At 40.4% G+C, this 18637-nt stretch overlaps 1 protein-coding gene across 1 annotated transcript; it reads right to left on the bottom strand.

The window, feature by feature from the left end:
* Nucleotides 1-905: 905 nt before the first annotated feature.
* Nucleotides 906-15110, bottom strand: LOC111950647 (zinc finger CCCH-type containing 12B). The gene is made up of 6 exons (XM_023968407.2): nt 14583-15110; nt 6893-7683; nt 6599-6738; nt 5988-6222; nt 5796-5902; nt 906-5696 (listed from the first exon to the last, which is right to left on the bottom strand). The coding sequence occupies exons 1-6, from the start codon at nt 14778-14780 to the stop codon at nt 4252-4254; spliced, it is 2916 nt and encodes a 971-aa protein (XP_023824175.1). The 5' UTR covers nt 14781-15110; the 3' UTR covers nt 906-4251.
* Nucleotides 15111-18637: the final 3527 nt, after the last annotated feature.

Raw genomic sequence — 18637 nt, 5'->3', positions numbered from 1 at the left:
CAGGTCAGTTCAGTTGTCATGCCAATTTGCAGAACATGAATGTGATTGGATATTCTGATTCCATGTTATTTCATTATATCTAAATAGGATTGTATTGATAAGCAATAATCAACTTACAATGTATTTTGTGTTCTCGCCTCTTTAGACAAAGTCCAGTGAAAGAACACTTGGGAAAGTCCCAGGCCGAGGACCGGCCTGATGGTGAATAACTTCTCTACCATGACCGTGTTTGACCATCAGGTGGAGATTACAAGTCAGCACGATGCACATGCAGGCTAAGAAACAACAAAACATCAGTTATACTCTAAATCAGTTGGCTTCCATAGAAATATAACTAGAAATATAGAAGAGTTGGTTGTTTAACAACAAAAACATTGTGTGCGCAACCATGGGGCAAAACAGATGAGGTTGGCTGGCTTACATTGTTGACAACATGTAAGCTATATTTCATCTCCACTGTTTAATGAAAACAAATACATTTGCACAATGACCACTTATATCTCAAATACATCGTTACAGTTGTTGGTTCACTAGCTAGCGAATTTTAACATTGACATGAAATCACTCAAAACACCTCAAAACAAGACAGTAATAAGATGAAACGAGTCACTTACGATTGCACACATTGCAGTTTGTCATTCTTGCTATCAATCTAGCCAGTAAAATCACAACCAGCTGACCTCTGCCCCATGGAAGCACGCACATCGTTTGTGACGTTTTCAGCCAACCCATCTATGAGTAAGCAATAGATCAATGCAAACATAAGGTTCCCCTCATCACTTTTATGCCACTAATATGTATCAGAATTACAATTGATAAATTCTTATGAATTATAGTCAGTCAGAACAGTTTATTATTATATATTTTTTTAATCTAGTGGCATATAAATCAAAGTTCATTTGTCATAAGCACAGAATAGTATACACTGTACACTACTTTGCAGACATGAGCTGGATACTTGCCAACTCTCCTCAGTGACTATACAATGGTGACTTGTCAGCAGCCATCCTGCACCCCTCTGCTGGCCCTTGGATGAGGGACTGCTGTAGAATATCAAAATGCTGTTAAAAATGTGACACCTGAAAGAAGATGAAATGCTTGATAGGGCCAACAAAATAACACCTTATAAACATAGTTTTGCTTTATTTGAAGAAACAAACACACTTGGTCATAGAGACTTACATTTTGTTTGAGCCAACAGACCCAAAGAGTTCAGTGTTTTTGTCTTTTTGTAATTGTTTTCTTACTTAAAACAATTTAAAAGCAATGCGTTTCATTCAACATAGAATAGAACAAACTACTGCAGCTCATAACACATGACCTAGTTGTCAACTCACTCTTATAACCCTTTTACATTGCAAAACCACAATACAAGACAGTTCAATTTAGCTTTAGGACATGAGACCTGAACTAATTCACAAATCTGACTTTGTAAGCGCATTTATCATTTATAGTAATAGCACACATCAATAATATTGTTTCTGAAGTAATTCGCAGTAAATCTCATAGTACCTGAGAATTGCTATTGTGGTGTATAAGAGAATTTACAATGTCAGGTGAGCTGGTCTATTTAGAACATTGATTCAAGGTTAATCTACACATTGAAAATATCTGTAGCTTTTCAACCCTCTATCTGCTGTGTTCAATTCCAACAATAAAATCAACCGCAAGCCTAGTTGCCGAGACCACCAATATTAAGATAGAGTAAAATCAGTCATCACAAACATAGGCCTATCTTTTAAATTCAAATGTAATTACAAATGCTCAGGGCTAAAATAACATTTCTCATTTGAAACATATAACTAAAACCAATATAATCTCACATGCTTTAAAATACTTAAGGCTAGATCAAGTGCCATTTGTGAGAGTGACAGATTTACCAAAGTAAACCATACATCAATAAAGATATAATCTTGTTACCAAAAAAAGAGGGTTATTCATCAAATCCCTTTCCACACGTTTTACCCTTGTCCAATCAGAGGTAATACAAATTACCGGTCTCAAATACTCACTTAATCATACTGACACACAGTCACTTGACTTTACTGTGTCAGTAGACTAAGAGTTGAATATAGTATTATCTGGGTAAAATCCTTTTTTCTTTATAGAATTTAACAAATAACCCCCAAAGTTTCGTAACCCAAGCAATTATGACTGGCATTTCAATCTATTCAGTTTTCTGTGAAGCAACTAAAATGTAACCAGATTTGGCATGTTTTTCAATGTATACATGTCAATACATTTAAATACGGATGGTATCAATGTAGGAAAAGAGCAGAAAATATATTTTTTTTATCAAGCTGCTTGGGTTACAACACAGCAAAAAACTTTAATGCAACAAGTTTAATAGCACATTAAAACTGTACATGGAGTGGTAATTTTAGTATACACACACAAAGAGAGAGAGAGAGAGGACACAATGCTTACAGCTACACACAGGGTATCTGTGCACTTCTATGTAGCACGTAAGTGTCCCTGTAAATAAACTACTGTGCCCAGTAAGAAATAATACATACCAATGGGCTACTCCCAGTGACACATAGTGTCACAAACATTATGGCATTGTATTTTTTTCTTCTTAAATAAAACAATTTTTTATAATATACATTTCATAAATATATTTTACAATCAAGAAATAGATACAATTTGTATCAACAAACAAATGTCATTTCTAGACATTTTAGGCTTTGTCGTTTGCGGCACTTCAAAAGGCGAGGGTGGGGGGGGGCTTTCTGCTATCATCAAAAGTATGAAACATGCACATGCCATGTCAAAATAAACTAAATACTAATGTGCATTGGATATGGCCCAAGACCTTGATTTCAGATCATGATATTTTACTCACTGAGAAAAGAAACATGATTCCGTGACAGATTACATTATAACCAACAAATTTCACATTTCAGTAGTCTATTCCCACTTTTATGTCACTTAGTGTAAGTGGGGGGTTCTTTATTTCTTTACCATTATGAAGCCTTTCAAACTTGAGGGAAAGTAGTGTGGGGAAAGGTAGGCACGCAAACTGTAAGCCAAATGCCAGAAACAACCCTGACGGCAGCCTCGCTTTCTGAGTGTTTCACAGGAAGAAACATTTAGGCAGTGTGTCACACCTTCTCATGAAGAGACAAGAGGCCCAACATGGCCTGCTCTTAGTTCATGAAAAAACAAACTCAACAAAGCCCGAAAAATATTTTGGGCAAATAACATTCAGAGATGTTTTCGTTTTATGTGTTCATTTACATGGCTTGTCTCTCAGCATAAATAAGGAAATTGATGCTTTTCTTTAAAGCATTTTGCAGATGAGACTTCACCAGTTCCTTAGTAATTACAAATATAAGTCACGTTAAACACTGGATGTGCCATCAAGTCACATGCCAGGTCCCAAGGTGCAAGACATGGATATATACACGCTCAAAAGTGTTCCCAATCATTTCCATGTAACAGTTACATTAAGGTAACTAATCAACACAGCCAGCCATACAATACATCAACGGTTAAGTCTTACAACACTGATGTGATGTTACACTACTACCCAATCAATTGTCTGCATCAAAACTACGATCGCTTTATAATGACAAGGTTCATTCTCAATTTTTGGCATTATTTCAGCAGCTTTGAAATGTCTTTTAAATGGCTTTCATGTGTTTTATATGTGCACAGATGTTTTAAGTATAATCTTTCCCAGTTGTAGTTTGGCTTGCTTATGTACGTGCACTCGCAAGTTCTATCAAAATAGTAGCTTTGTAAAGTGAGATTGAGAAAATATATATCATTCTAAATACTTAGTGCTTAACATTTAAAACACAAAAGGAGACTGAACTCAACTACATTAGGATATTAATTGAAACCCGTTAAACAATGACTGGAGCAGTGAGGTCATTCAGATATAAGGCCATTAAACGTGAAAGTTCATGCTCTGAGGTATGCTTGCACTCACTTCCCTCTGTCTTTTACCCAAAAATAATAATTGCACAAACAACAAAGTCACGTAGTATTTACAGCAATGTCAGATATGCACAATATGATCTACGTATAGTGAAATAATTCTGCTCTGTATTAAAATGGACGACTTCATTCAAATTCAATATCTTACCATCAGTCAAAGTGAATTGAGTGAACCATCAGTCAAAGTGAGTCATTAGTGAATTTCATGAGGACAAATTGTTTGGATGACAATCAAATAACTTACTTCAAATGTAGAGTACTAATACTCTTCAGACAATTGTAGATTCAAAAATAAAATGAAAATACTCAATGGCAAGACCTCAGCTTCGTGACAATGACGGCAGCGAGTTGTTGTGGGTCCGTCAGATGAGGGTTTTTCTCCATGACAGAGTGCACCACGAAAGCGGGGAAGATGTTGCAGAGGTTGCGGTATGTTTGGTACAGGTGCTCTGGGATGACATGGCGCTCCTGGTGCTCGGCTTGAGGCGGGTTCTCCCACGGAGACCTCCAGATCTGCTCCATCTTGTCAGGCATGCTGCGGACCATCACCCGCTCACAACACGGCTGCATCAGGCTGTTACTCAGGGGGTACGAATGGTATCCATAGGACTCACTGCCACAGGGCAGCGGGTCCCAGCTGGCGTGCTGCTCGCGGCACAGTGGGGGTCTSCGCTGCCTCATGGGGTTACTCTCGTACAGCCTGGAGTCTGAGATGCTGTCCATYCGTGTCATGCCCAGGGAGCGTCCCGGRTGCGAGGACTGMGACGGGAGGACATTCTGAGGTAAGGGGTAGTCCCCTGGGCAGCTGGACCMGGCCCCAACAYCAGGGTGCTGGACATGCGGTGCCAGGTGGGATATGGACTGCTTCCTGCWTGGACCRTGCTTYGGCTCCTCAMGGCCATAGCTCTGCACRCGGGTCAGGGCCTCGTGGTGGAARCCCCCATGGGAGAAGGCCTGGAGTCTGCTCTGTGCAGGAGTCTGCTGTGCCTTCATGCTCTCATCCAGGCTACTGTCCACTGAGCTCATGTATAATTCCCCATAAGAGGAAAAGGAGTCACTGTTAGAGTGGCTGAGGCAGGGCTCAGGGCAATGCTGGCTGGGATTTCTCAGATAAACCCCGTGCTCATGCTCCATGCTACAGAAGCTGTCCACGTTGTGCATGCTACTCATGCTCATGTTAGAAAAATCACTAAGCATAGAGTAGTATCCGTGGTCCGTGCTCACAGAATCGTACTTAGGAAACTGTTCACTGTAAGTGACAGAAGCGCCATGGCTGTTGGTGACTAGGATGGGTGGATGTGGGTACTGTACACTAGACATGTGCTCCAGAGAGCTGTGTGTGAACTGGAGGGAGCCGGGTACTGGGCTGCTGGCTGATCGTGTGTTCAAGGCACCAGCCGCATGGCTCTTTGCAGGCTGCATGGTGGGCACGCTGAGGGCAGACACAAGGGAAGGAACAGAATTTGCCTCAGGCTTACGGACAGCGGACAGTCTCTCCTCTGYCTCGCAGYCGACTGAGCGGATGCTGGGGTCAGACTGGCGCTTCGGGGTCACACGTTTAGCCTCAGAGCCACTCTCCCCCTTAGCTGTGGCGGGTCCAGTGCCGCACTTGGCCAGGGCCCCCTCGCTCATTGTCTTCACAGCAGACAACTTGGCAAACGCCCTCAGTTCATCAGCCACTGACCGTTGGGGCTGGTTTGCACGCTCTGGATGGTAGTACTTGCACTTATGTCCATAAGTGCATTTTTTCCCTGTTTAAGGTGATATAAAAGAGAGCACAAATTAAACAATATATACATCAGCAGTACAACCACAAAAATACAATATAATTATTTGTTGAGACTACCTACCATATGGACAAGGTTGCTTTTTGTGCTCTGGAACAACAGGACGCTTGCGGAGAAAATTCTCTAAACTTGGACCGTGTCTTCCCAAAGGGTCATCAGGTGGCATGAATCTAAAACATAAAACGGGAATATGCTTAGTTATTGTGTAGTTAATTACACTCATTACCCAAGTAACTAAGGGCTTTGATGACTTACTTATCATTGACAAACGAGTACATCAGCAGCCGCTCCTCTATGAACTTCTTCCACTCCGGCTTCTCATTCTGTAAATCCCTGTAGTTGTCATTTGACACAATTATGCCATCAGAGTCACAGGCCAGTTTCACTATAAAGCGATCATCATAGCACACCACTCTCCTCCCCTGGACTCTTCTAGATGGGGTGAACACTAGGATCTTTTCTTTCTCCAGCTTCCGCAAAATGTCTTGGTCTGTGAAATGAAAGTTAAAACATCAGTCAAGAACAGCAGTGTACAAATTGTTACACAGAACTCTGTAGGCCTATGTACCTGTGGTTTGCGTGATTACACATTGATATTTTCATATCCATTACATTTGTAAACAAACAAATTGCAGTCCAACGTAATCCAAACTCAAATAATTGTTCATTTAAAAGTATCTATTTAAAATGGTAACAATAATTTCTCACTGTGGGTGCTTTTTTTGCACTGGAAAATTGAGCTCAATGGTCACACACGTTGATAAAACACACACACACACCCTCCCCCCAAAACATAGACAACCTTTTTAGAAAATATCTCGGGCTTGTACGTCTAAATGTGGCTAATTGTAGTAGAGTTTTAGTACCTGTAATAGGGGCGTCAGGTCTCGACTGCTCTTTCCTCCAGGCAGGAACAAACACTGTGATGTCTTTGTGCCCTTTCTCCACAAACCAATCAACAGCCAATTGGATACCAAGGCAAGAGAAAACCTCTTTGTTTCCATGGCTACAAAACAAAACAACCACATAGTAAAAAGGTCTGCTTGTAAAGGTAATTCAAGTACAGCCATTCAAAAACAGATGGTTCAGAACACATTTTGCACGATGTAAGGTACAAAATGAGAGACTTACCTCATTGCCACATTCTAATAGAGACTTACCTCATTGCCACATTCGATCCATCAATGACAATAGGCCTGAGATTATCATAAGGATCCACGGAATCATCTTCAAGTGACACCTCCGGACTGACAGCCTCTTTGACACAGGGGCCTCCACGGGAGACCAACATGCCTGTGTTACTGCTTGCTTGAACTTCCAGTTCACCTTTATTACCAAGCCTCACAAGCTCAGCCAGAATATCATTGATGAGGGCAGCAGCCCCTAACTTGTTCAGCACTGTCTCCACCTGTTCACCTGAGTATCCCAGCTTCAAGGCAAACTCCATCTTGGTTTGGTACACCTTGTCACTGGCCTGTTTGAGGACTGCGGCGGCCTTAGTGTCGTCAGGGCGGAGCTCTGGTAGAGTACTGCTCTGGGAGAAGCTGGGCCGGTCCAGGCATGGKGAGCGACAGAGCTGGCGGTGAGGCTTGGTGGCACTGAAGAGCTCCGTCCTCTTACAGCTGCCGCTGTTCACTTGCAGCTGATGCTCTGACTCACTCTCTGAGCTGTTCCCCTCCTCCGACTCCCCACTGGGCTGCTGGGCCTCAGTCAGCTCAGAGGCCTCTTCCCTGCAAGGGTGTTTCTCCATTTTGATCTTCTCCACCATCGACCATGCTGTCATCACGTTCCTCTCGCCACCGGAGATGTCCACCACATGCTCCCTCACCTCCACCACAGCCTGAGAGTCATACTCGATGACTGGCTTCAGCGCAACCAGCTGTTTGTGTTGAGCCAACGTTAGATGCTCTCTCTTTCGGTGAGCTGGCGAAGTTAAGGAAACTATGTAATCCTGGAAAAAAAACAAAGGGTGATTGTCGATAAAAACGCCAAACTGGCCAAATGTCATCCCTGCCTAAAAGTAAAAAATTCAATGCATGTAGGGCTGGGAATTGCCAGGGACCTCACGATATGATATCACGATACTTAGGTGCCGATGCGATATGTATTGCGATTCTATATGCATTGCGATTCCGTCCTGCGATTTGAATTTCGAAACATATTTCTCACTATATGTCTGCTGCAGAGACAAGAGAGAGCATTATATWGTGTATCGGTCATGGAAATAAGTGTTGAAAACATGATGGCTCACCATTTAAAAAGAAGATCGAGAACAAGATATTGAATGACAAATACAGTAGTTTTGTCCCAGGTACAGCTGACTAGCGCTAGCTAACATTACCTAGCCAAAAAGTAGAGTCAAATTATCGAAACAATATCATGCCAAAATAATATTGTGATATGTAATCGTATTGATTTTTCCCCCATCACTAATGTCTAATGCATGTGTAAATGTTAAGAAAGAGCTGGGACGATAAAACGAAAAATTACATACACCGACATCGCCTTCCTCTTTACCAAAGCATATATTGCGCAGGTAGGTAATTTCCGGTGATTAGGCTACACGTTACTGCAGATTTTTGGGTTCTAAAACCCTTATTTGGTGAACAGTAATGTCTATTATCCTGATTCTTGCAATGAAAGTATCTGCAAAGTAGGGCTACCTGTTTTACTGCCAGCTCTCACTCCCTCTCTCCACTGTGAGTTTAGGACTGAACAGAGACACAGGAGAGGTGGTAGAACTGTATACATGTATTAATGCGCACCATTACATGTCCTCCTTTTTGTCAAGACAGATTTAAATCAATACACTTTTTAAGAACTCTTGAGATCAGGGCAGATACATTGGGCTCCCGAGTGGCGCAGCGGTCTACGGCACTGCAGTGTTAAAGGCATCACTACAGACCCCCGGTTCGAATCCAGGCTGTATCACAAGGCAAACAATTGGCCCAGTGTCCGGGTTAGCGTCCGGGTTAGGGGAGGGTAGGCAGGCATTGTAAAATAAGAATGTGTTCTTAACTGACTTGCCTAGTTAAAGGTTCAATTTAAAAAAAGGTACAGAACTTGACAAAGTTGTCAATCTACAGTACCACACCATGGATAAGCAACGTCATAACTAGCCAATTCCATCACAGCTAGCCACTGTAGTCCATACACGTGCACAGACCAACAACATACAATTAGACCTACAGTTGAAGTCGGAAGTTTACATACACCTTAGCCAAATACATTTCAACTCAGTTTTTCACAATTCCTGACACTTAATCCTAGTAAAAATTCCTTATCTTAGGTCAGTTAGGATCACCACTTTATTTTAAGAATGTGAAATGTCAGAATAATAGTAGAGAGAATTACTTATTTCAGCTTTTATTTCATTCATCACATTCCCAGTTGGTCAGAAGTTGACATACACTCAATTAGTGTTTGGTAGCATTCCCTTTAAATTGTTTAACTTGGGTCAAACGTTTCAGGTAGCCTTCCACAAACTTCCCACAATAAATTGGGTGAATTTTGGCCCATTCCTCCTGACAGAGCTGGTGTAACTGAGTCAGGTTTGTAGGCCTCCTTGCTTGCACACGCTTTTTCAGTTCTGCCCACAAATGTTCTATATGATTGAGGTCAGAGCTTTGTGATGGCCACTCCAATACCTTGACTTTGTCCTTAAGCTATTTTGCCATAACTTTGAAAATATGCTTGAGGTCACTGTCCATTTGGAAGACCCATTTGCGACCAAGCTTTAACTTCCTGACTGATGTCTTGAGATGTTGCTTCAACATATCCCCATAATTTTCCTCCCTCATGATGCCATCTATTTTGTGAAGTGCACCAGTCCCTCCTGCAGCAAAGCACCCCCACAACATGACGCTGCCACCCCCGTGCTTCACGGTTCGGATGGTGTTCTTCGGCTTGCAAGCATACCCCTTTTTCCTCCAAACATAACGATGATCATTATGGCCAAACAGTTCTATTTTTGTTTAATCAGACCAGAGAACATTTCTCCAAAAAGTACAATCTTTGTCCCCATGTGCAGTTGCAAATCGTAGTCTGGCTTTTTTATGCGGTTTTGGAGCAGTGGCTTCTTCCTTGCTGAGCAGCCTTTCAGGGTATGTCGATATAGAACTAATTTTACTGTGGCTATACATACTTTTGTATCCCTTTCCTCCAGCGTCTTCACAAAGGTCCTTTGCTGTTGTTCTGGGATTGATTAGCACTTTTCGCACCAAAGTACGTTCATCTCTAGGAGACAGAACACGTCTCCTTCCTGAGCGGTATGACGGCTGCGTGGTCCCATGGTGTTTATACTTACGTACTATCGTTTGTACAGATGAACGTGGTACKTTCAGGCGTTTGGAAAATGCTCCCAAGGATGAACCAGTTGTGGAGGTCTACACATTTTTTTCTGAGGTCTTGGCTGATTTATTTGGATTTTCCCATGATGTCAAGCAAAGAGGCACTGAGTTTGAAGGTAGGCCTTGAAATACATTCACACAGGTACACCTCCAATTGACTCAAATGATGTCAATCAGCCTATCAGAAGCTTCTAAAGCCATGACATCATTTTCTGGAATTTTCCAAGCTGTTTAAAGGCACAGTCAACTTAGTGTATGTAACCTTCTGACCCACTGAAATTGTGATACAGTGAATTATAAGTTAAATAATCTGTCAGTAAACAATTGTTGAAAAAATGACTTGTGTCATGCACAAAGTAGATGTCCTAACCGACTTGCCAAAACTATAGTTTGTTAACAAGAAATTTGTGGAGTGGTTGAAAAACGAGTTTTGATGACTCCAACCTAAGTGAATGTAAACTTCCGACTTCAACTGTAGATACTTCAAACACTTTAATAAAGTTGTCATAATGCTCAGACAACAGGGTAACAGGGCCAGACTGTTACTCAAAATATTTTATAAAATAAACAGCAAGCGATCTGCAATAAAACTCACCAGAAATTCATCCTGCTAGATGGTCGATCGGTCTTGTTTACATTATATTGACATGACCTTTCAACTGTCATTAAAAGGTACATTGTAGCGCTGACGCCTTGTGGTGGTAATGACAAACTGCATGTTACTGCAGCATCATTTGGATTTGATCTCAAATCATGACTGATAGGCCTAGTTGGCAAAGATTGAATTGCTTCAGCGTTATGTTATTATAACAGTTACATCATAATGTATATAATATCATAATATACATTATATTCCTTTGTGCAGGGGAATCGGCATCAGGTTAGATGTCTCTAAATCTACGGTCGAAGCCTGCTTCCAAAGGGTGATCGTAGCTGTATCTCATCTCTCAAGGGCCAGAGCACGAGAAGTCATCAGTGGTATCACAAAGGCAGCTAAGTTCCCTGGGGGGGGATCAGAGCCATTGCGGAACACACATTCCCATCAAGGCCACCCGAGAATACCGAGACAAACTGCATGTCAACTGAAAGTCGTTCCATTCTATGCACCTCTATGCGACGACAAAATGCTTTTCACCAATGTATTTAGTGCCTATCCCAGTACAGTGCGTGATGCAAGGGTCTACCGGAACTCAGAACTGCACCAGGTGATTACCGCCAACGCTCAGTCTATGTTGCCCAATGTCTCTCTAGGGGAAATCTAAGGCCCCTGAACTCCCCATGAAAAGTAAAAACTGAAATATAAATAATCAAATAAAATTGTCACATGCGCCGAATAAACAGTCAAATACTTACTTACAAGCCTTTAACCAACAATGCAGTTAAGAAAAATACCTTAAAAAAAATGAAATAAAAGTAACAAAAAAAATAAAGATCAGCAGTAAAATAACAATAGCGAGGCTATATACAGGGGGCACCGGTTAGTTGAGGTAATATGTACATGTAGGTGGAGTTATTAAAGTGACTTATGCATAGATAATAACAGAGAGTAGCAGCAGCGTAAAAGAGGGGGGGCAATGCAAATAGTCTGGGTGCATCTTTCTTTTTCCCAWCGCAGTTAAGCCAAAACCACGCCCCGTTATTCAGAGGGGCGTTCTACTACGCTCCCATTGGCTAGCTAGCGTTGTCTCACTCACAGGCGATCAGCGCAGAGACAGTGGCCTTCCAAGGTAAGGATGGAAAGTGTAATGTAACAATTAGCTGCCTACCGTAATGCAGCCCTATTATCATCATATCTGGTAACATTTGCCCAAATATTTATTTTCAGAGTTTCAATGAGTTGTAAAAATGTCTCAGAACTCTGCTGGATCAGTGCAAGCTAATGCATGATGGTGCCAATGTTGCAATTGTATAAAATAAAATATTGAAATGTATATATTTTTTTWWATTTAACTAGGCAAGTCAGTTAAGAACAAGTTCTTATTTACAATGACGGTCTAGGAACAGTGGGTTAACTGCCATGTTCAGGGACAGAAAGACAGATTTTTACCTTGTCAGCTCGGGAATTTGATCTTGCAACCTTTCGGTTACTAGTCCAACGCTCTAACCACTAGGCTACCTGCCGCCCCATATAAAATTATGGCCTACACTGGCCAAACCCTAACCAGGACAAAGCTGGGCCAATTGTGTGCCGCCCTTTGGGACTCCCTATTACAGCCCGGGATCGAACCAGGGTCTGTTGTGACGCCTCTAGCACTGTGATGCAGTGCTTTAGACTGCTGCGCCACTCGAGCCCCTAAATTAAATAATGAATAGCTCAATCTTATCCATTGTAAATCGACAGAATGTAAAGGCTGAAATGCATTTGAGATTACATGAACATTTAAAAACCTTTATTAATTTGTATCCAAATATGCATACAGATCCAAGTGCTTAAAAAAAAAAAATGGACACCAAATGCATGTGCTACTGAAAGCAGTACTTCCCCAGGTCTTGCAGATAGATAGTAGATAGCTACTTCCATTCCTGCTTCAAGAGGCTCAGCCCATGACATGGGTTGCCTAGCAACGCAGCCCTGTCATCAGCTAACTGCTTTTTAGCAGTCACGACTAACACAAAACAGAGCCCATCTTTCTCTAGGCAGCCTGGCAAACACGATTAACGTAGCGTGCCTAAAAATATGAGAATTACAATGTTAAACAGAGGTAATAAGTTGCACACAAGAAACAAACAATTCAGTTCATAGCTACATCATTCCCCCAGTTTTGTACAGATTGCATCATCCTATTTTCAGATTTAACCTCCACATTGTGAATAGGTATTTGATAACCACTTAACAGGACATTTCCATCTCTAGTAGTCTTTCTACTACGATTTAGTCATATGATAAGCCTTATGCAGCTAACGTCCTAATGAACATGTGCACAACAGCTTAAAACCTTGGATAGCCTAAATAATACTTATTTAGATAGCCTACTTATTTCCCCACCTCTTATTATAGAAAGTGAGAGTCAGGACAGTACACAACCTAAGATAATGGAGTAGATCTGGTTTGAGAAAATTGAATGAATGAAACTACTGCACTTCATCCTAAGGACAAAGTAGTTTATTTCCATAAGAATAACTAGGCTATACATTATATAAAAAGACAACATATTGGGAAGAGGCTAACCCATTCTATAACAAAAGTGGCAGATATTGTATAGGTGTCCTCACAAAGTCAACACAGACATTTGTGTATTTGCAGGAAACCCAGTAGCCACCTCACAACAATACTGATGTGTTGGAATTTCCTGGAACAAAATGACATAACTGTCGAGGAGCAGAGCAGCATGAAACAACAAAGAAGCCCCATCTTTTTTTTCTCCACCTCCACATCACAGGCTGAGACACAGCAAGGCCACTCAAGCACTGCACATGCACAGGCTTGTGCAGCCCTGTATCATAGCAACAAGTGGAGCATGTGCAGTCAGAAGGACTAAGATGCTTGGCCAAACTGAGGCCCCACAGCGAGGATGCAAAGTACAGATATGCTGCAGTAATGGAGGTACACACCTGAACATTGTTCTGAAGCACACAACATTAACGGTTCAACACTATGAGTAGCCTAAGTCCTGGAAGTCAAACCCCATAAAAGGTCAAATAAGGGGTATTTTGAAGTAACTATTAGGTGTGCAGAATTTGTTAGAAGTGTTCATAGTGCTGATTACAGACACCAACGATTAATAATAAGATTAGATAACTACCGTTGCTAACTACCTAGCTAACGTTAGATTCGAATAGTTTATTTTGCATAAACTCTGTTTCAGCAACATTTCTGCAAAAGGTAGCTAGGCTAACGTTAATTCACAATCATAGTTTACCATACAACACACATCTACCTAGTTAAACAGTACTAACGTTAATTCTTCCTTCTGATGACATTGGCTAGTAGTTGAGACATGTAAAGACTAGCTTAGCCAGTTAACTTAGTTGGCTGGAAAGCTTCCAACAGAAACATTATTTCAGCTATGTAAAAAAAGTAATTTATATATATTTTTTAAATACTCAAACAAGTTAACTTAGCTAGCTAGCACTTGTTAGAGCACAAAACAGTTAATATTGCGCCTCATGAAAGTAACGTTAGCTAAGAATGTTGTTGGCAGTAACGTTAGTTAAACTTACTAGCTAGRTAACGTTACCTACCAGAAAACAATAACTAACGTTAACGTACATGTAAACATGAAGCTCTAGTCATACATTACCAAATCCACCACAAGCGAGATTAACGTTAGTTTAATATTAGCCTAGCGAATATAGTAAGAAGCAAGCTAGTTAACAGCAAACACTAGCCTGCAGTGAAAGCTAACTACACCAGTCCAGAGTAGATCAACTAACGTTAGCTAGCTAGCTGACTTATCTAGCTAACTAGTTGACCGCTTCTATGCGGCTAACGCGTTGCCGGTAGCTAGCTAAAAAACACGAAGCAAACATTAACAGTAGCGTTCCAGCAAAGTTATCTTACTTTTGCCTTGGTGTAGTCATCTTCCTTGCCCTCCGCGACACGTACTATTATGATATTGCTGGTGCTGACATTTGAGCTGTCGCAGCTTGACTCCGCGGATCCGTAGCTGACCCTCACCCGGAAAATACGCTCAATGTGCGGGATGGAGCGGTGAAGCAAAGGGCCTGCATTTGCGGGCACTGCCAGCTCCAAAACCATTTATTTATGGTAAATCAACGACCCACAAATATAATGCACTCAGCCGTCAAACGAATTTATTAACCTTAGCTATGATGTCTTGTTCAGAAAGTTCCAAATTGAGCTAGCTATTATAGTCTATCTACGAACATTACTGCAAATAATAAACACAGCTAGCAAGCTACTATAGCTAAATATCATTCATCATCCCCTCCCTTCATCATTTTTGTCTGCCTCCCACAGACTGTAACTTAGCAACAAGTCATACACCCGGGCAGGCCAGTGAAACGGAAAATAAATAATCTGGTGCCGTTCCAGGTCGTCTTTTTACTATCCCGCTGTGCAGACGATCAGATTTGACAATGCCTCGAGAATGAATTGATCATCACTACCGCTTCATATAGCCAGGTTACTTTGATCAACAGAGACAGTTTCAACTGTATATTCAAGTTGGTTATTTATGTATTTATTTATTTTCAGCAACAAAAACAAAACAAAAAAGTAAGCTATGAGTTGGCTGACTCATGTGTGGTATCAAAGTATATTACATTAACTAAATTTGGTGGGCATTGTATCTAAAGATGTGCATGCTGAACTGAAATGTTTTTCCATGTCTCACATAACATAAATAATGTGAACACTAAATACTACCCCCACCCATTATATAGGCTATAGGCCTATGTAAAAACTTTTTTAGTCTCAACAACACTAATGACCGTCATAAGGTAGTTGATTATTTGTGCATCCTCTCAGTCCCCAGCTGTGCCCTCTTATGCTATTTACTTATTCCTCACTTCCACAAACTAATTTTCAAGAGACAAGGCCTACCAATCTATTAGTAGGCTAAGAGACTTGCCTAGATAAATAAAGGTTAAATAAAAAATACAAATAAACAAAAAATCTCCTCTGTGTGAAGAGATTGTCCTTCCCTCCCACTGTTTTTTCCCCACACACCAGCAAGGACACTCTTTTAAAAACTTATAGGATAGTATACATCACAAAATACTTCAACTCCAAATCTCCTGGCTATCCTGAAGATATAGCTTGTTTGCAGCCCAAAACATTGGAAGGCTATTGTTCTAGCATTCTACCATGGCATTAATTGTACAATGTCATGAGTCATTTTGGCAATATAGGCCTATGGGATGATTGTCACACTATGTATTAGTCACCTTTATTACGGTGGGATTTTAGACAGTTTGGAATCATTATTATAGGATCAGTTTGGACAAAAATGCTGAAAATAATTTTATTTACACATAAATATGCACTGAAATCAGTGGATAATAAACATGTTACCAAAATGTACTGTATGTACTCTCTCCATAGATAACTCTTAGTACAACAAGTGGGGACTCACAAATGACGGTACGATGCAAAGTGTCCACCAATATGATCAACTATGTTTGTTTTCCAAATACCATTTTACTGCTGCTCGTTTCTGTGTCATGTGGCAAAAAAAAGTGTCTATAGAGGTGTAATCGCATCATATCGTGACACCTGTGTACAACTGTTCTGTGTGCATTGGAGACTGCGGGATGGAATAGACCAGTTGGTGTCTGTACATGTAGTGGCTATCTAAGACTGTTGGACCATTAGCATTGTGTGCTCTGGAGGCATCAAATAGTTCACATATGGCTGCGTGTGAGGCACATAATGGTTAGACTGTGTACATTTTTTATTATTTAATTTAGGCAAATTAGCTGGCTAACTCGTTGAACCTGCTTTGTAGAATACCCCTCTCCATTCAGTGCAAACAAAAATTGTGAGGAGGAGTTTAGGGAGGATGTGTTTAATGCTACAATGTAGACTTTCTTTCTTTCAATCTGCGATTGTTACATCCATTTTCTTACTTTTAAATTAATGATATGTACCCATTGATTCTTGAAGAATACAACTTATTAATGCTTCACGAGCTGAGTTCAACTGTCTTACATCATCAAAACACAAAATATAACCTTGTTTTACTCTGTTCTTGCATCCAGAGAATGAGAGTGGTTACATTTCTCCAGCTCCATCCCTCAACTGTTTACTAAAAATACTATATTATTCACTGTAGTGTTTTTGCAGAATTCACTAGTATTCACTGTAGTGGTTTTAGGTTCTAAAGTCAGCAGAAACACTACAGTGAATAGTGTAGTATGTACTGTAGTACTGTAATTAATGTTGTGTTTTTGCGGATTGCAGTATGCTTTGGTATTTACGGTAGTGCTTTTGGACTGTAGTATACTGTAGTGTTTTGTGGACTGTAGTATTCGGTAGTATTCACTGTAGTATTTCTGCAGAAAATACTGTAGTATTTACCATAGTGTTTTAGTTGTATTATCTTTTACATACAAGTGGAGGCTTTCTACTTAAGGAAACCTACTGGGTAAATACTAAAAGATCAAATTTTCCATAACCTGTAGGTTGGTAGGACTGGGGTCTGAATGGATAGTTCAGAGCTTTTGCTCTTTTCTATAACTGTCACTGCCGTCGAATGAAGAGGACCAAAGCGCAGCGTGGTGGGCGTACATATTCCTTTTTATTAGGATGACGCCGACAAAAACAATAAACAATACAAAAACGATSGTGAAGGTTAAGGCTATAGTGCCACAAACAAAGACAACATCCACACTGAAAGGATGGAAAAGGGCTACCTAAGTATGGTTCCCAATCAGAGACAACGATAGACAGCTGTTCCTGATTGAGAACCATACCGGTCAAAACATAGAAATACAAAATCATAGAAAACAAAAACATAGAATGCCCACCCCAAATCACACCCTGACCAAACCAAATAGAGACATAAAAAGGCTCTCTAAGGTCAGGGCGTGACAATAACTTGTAGGGAACAAAATATATGATCTATACTTTGCATGTAGGTTTCTCACTTATGGGTGGCACAAATTGGCATACCGGGAGGGGAATTGGCAGTTAAAAACAATTTAGTGTTTTTGCGGACATTACTGTAGTATTTACAACATAGTTTTTTTTCAGATAATACTGTAGTATTAGTATTTTACATTATACTACAACATTTTATAYTAAGTACTACACATGATCAAGTGATACTACAGTGTGTAGTATAGTATTCTACAGTTTACTACAGAATTCTATATTAAGTACTGTAGTATATTTTCATGTGGGATGAGCTGAAGGAAAGTGACATTGTTTTGTGTATGCTTTCTATATCATAAACACCTAACTAACCTAATCAAATGTTGTTGCTGTATTGTAATAATAGTGTTTCAGAGAGATTTCTTCTTGATAGCAGTCAAGATACTGGTAATTTGACAGTGATGTAATAATTTATATGGTACTGTAGAATGTTCATTCAAATTATGCTAACTGATTTGGCTCATGCAATAGAATGTATTTWWAAAAAATGTAATTTGAGTTGATTCAACAAATCACAGCACAGATTGATGGTTACACTTCCTGCTTTTACTTCCTGCTTTGCTCTAATGGATACACTCGCAATGGCCGCCTGTCCACCCATTGTGCCATCATTCTCTTAAATGGGGACACCTGTTATATTCATTCTTATTTCAATGATCACTACCCTCTACATTTAAATGTATCATACAGCAGCGGAAAATAATACATATTCTATATGCCCCATCCGAGAAATCCATTGCAATGTTAAGGGACATTACTAGCAAGTCAGCCTCAGTAAAAACAAGCTTGCAAATTAGCATCCAAAATCCTAAACTGGCTAGCATTGTTAGTTGAATGCTAATGGTTTGCAATTTAATCCAAATCTCTGCTAATAACATGATGACCAATGTTCCCTGTAATTTATTTTGGCACTGAGCAAATTTCAGGTCCTCTGAGCGCAAGCTTGAACGTTGTGACAATTCTGTGCAACTGCCAGCATGTGTTTACTGTGAACACTG

Source organism: Salvelinus sp. IW2-2015, linkage group LG23 (assembly GCF_002910315.2).
Source record: "Salvelinus sp. IW2-2015 linkage group LG23, ASM291031v2, whole genome shotgun sequence".
NCBI lineage: Eukaryota > Metazoa > Chordata > Actinopteri > Salmoniformes > Salmonidae > Salvelinus > Salvelinus sp. IW2-2015.
This window is presented reverse-complemented; position numbering and strand designations above follow the sequence as displayed.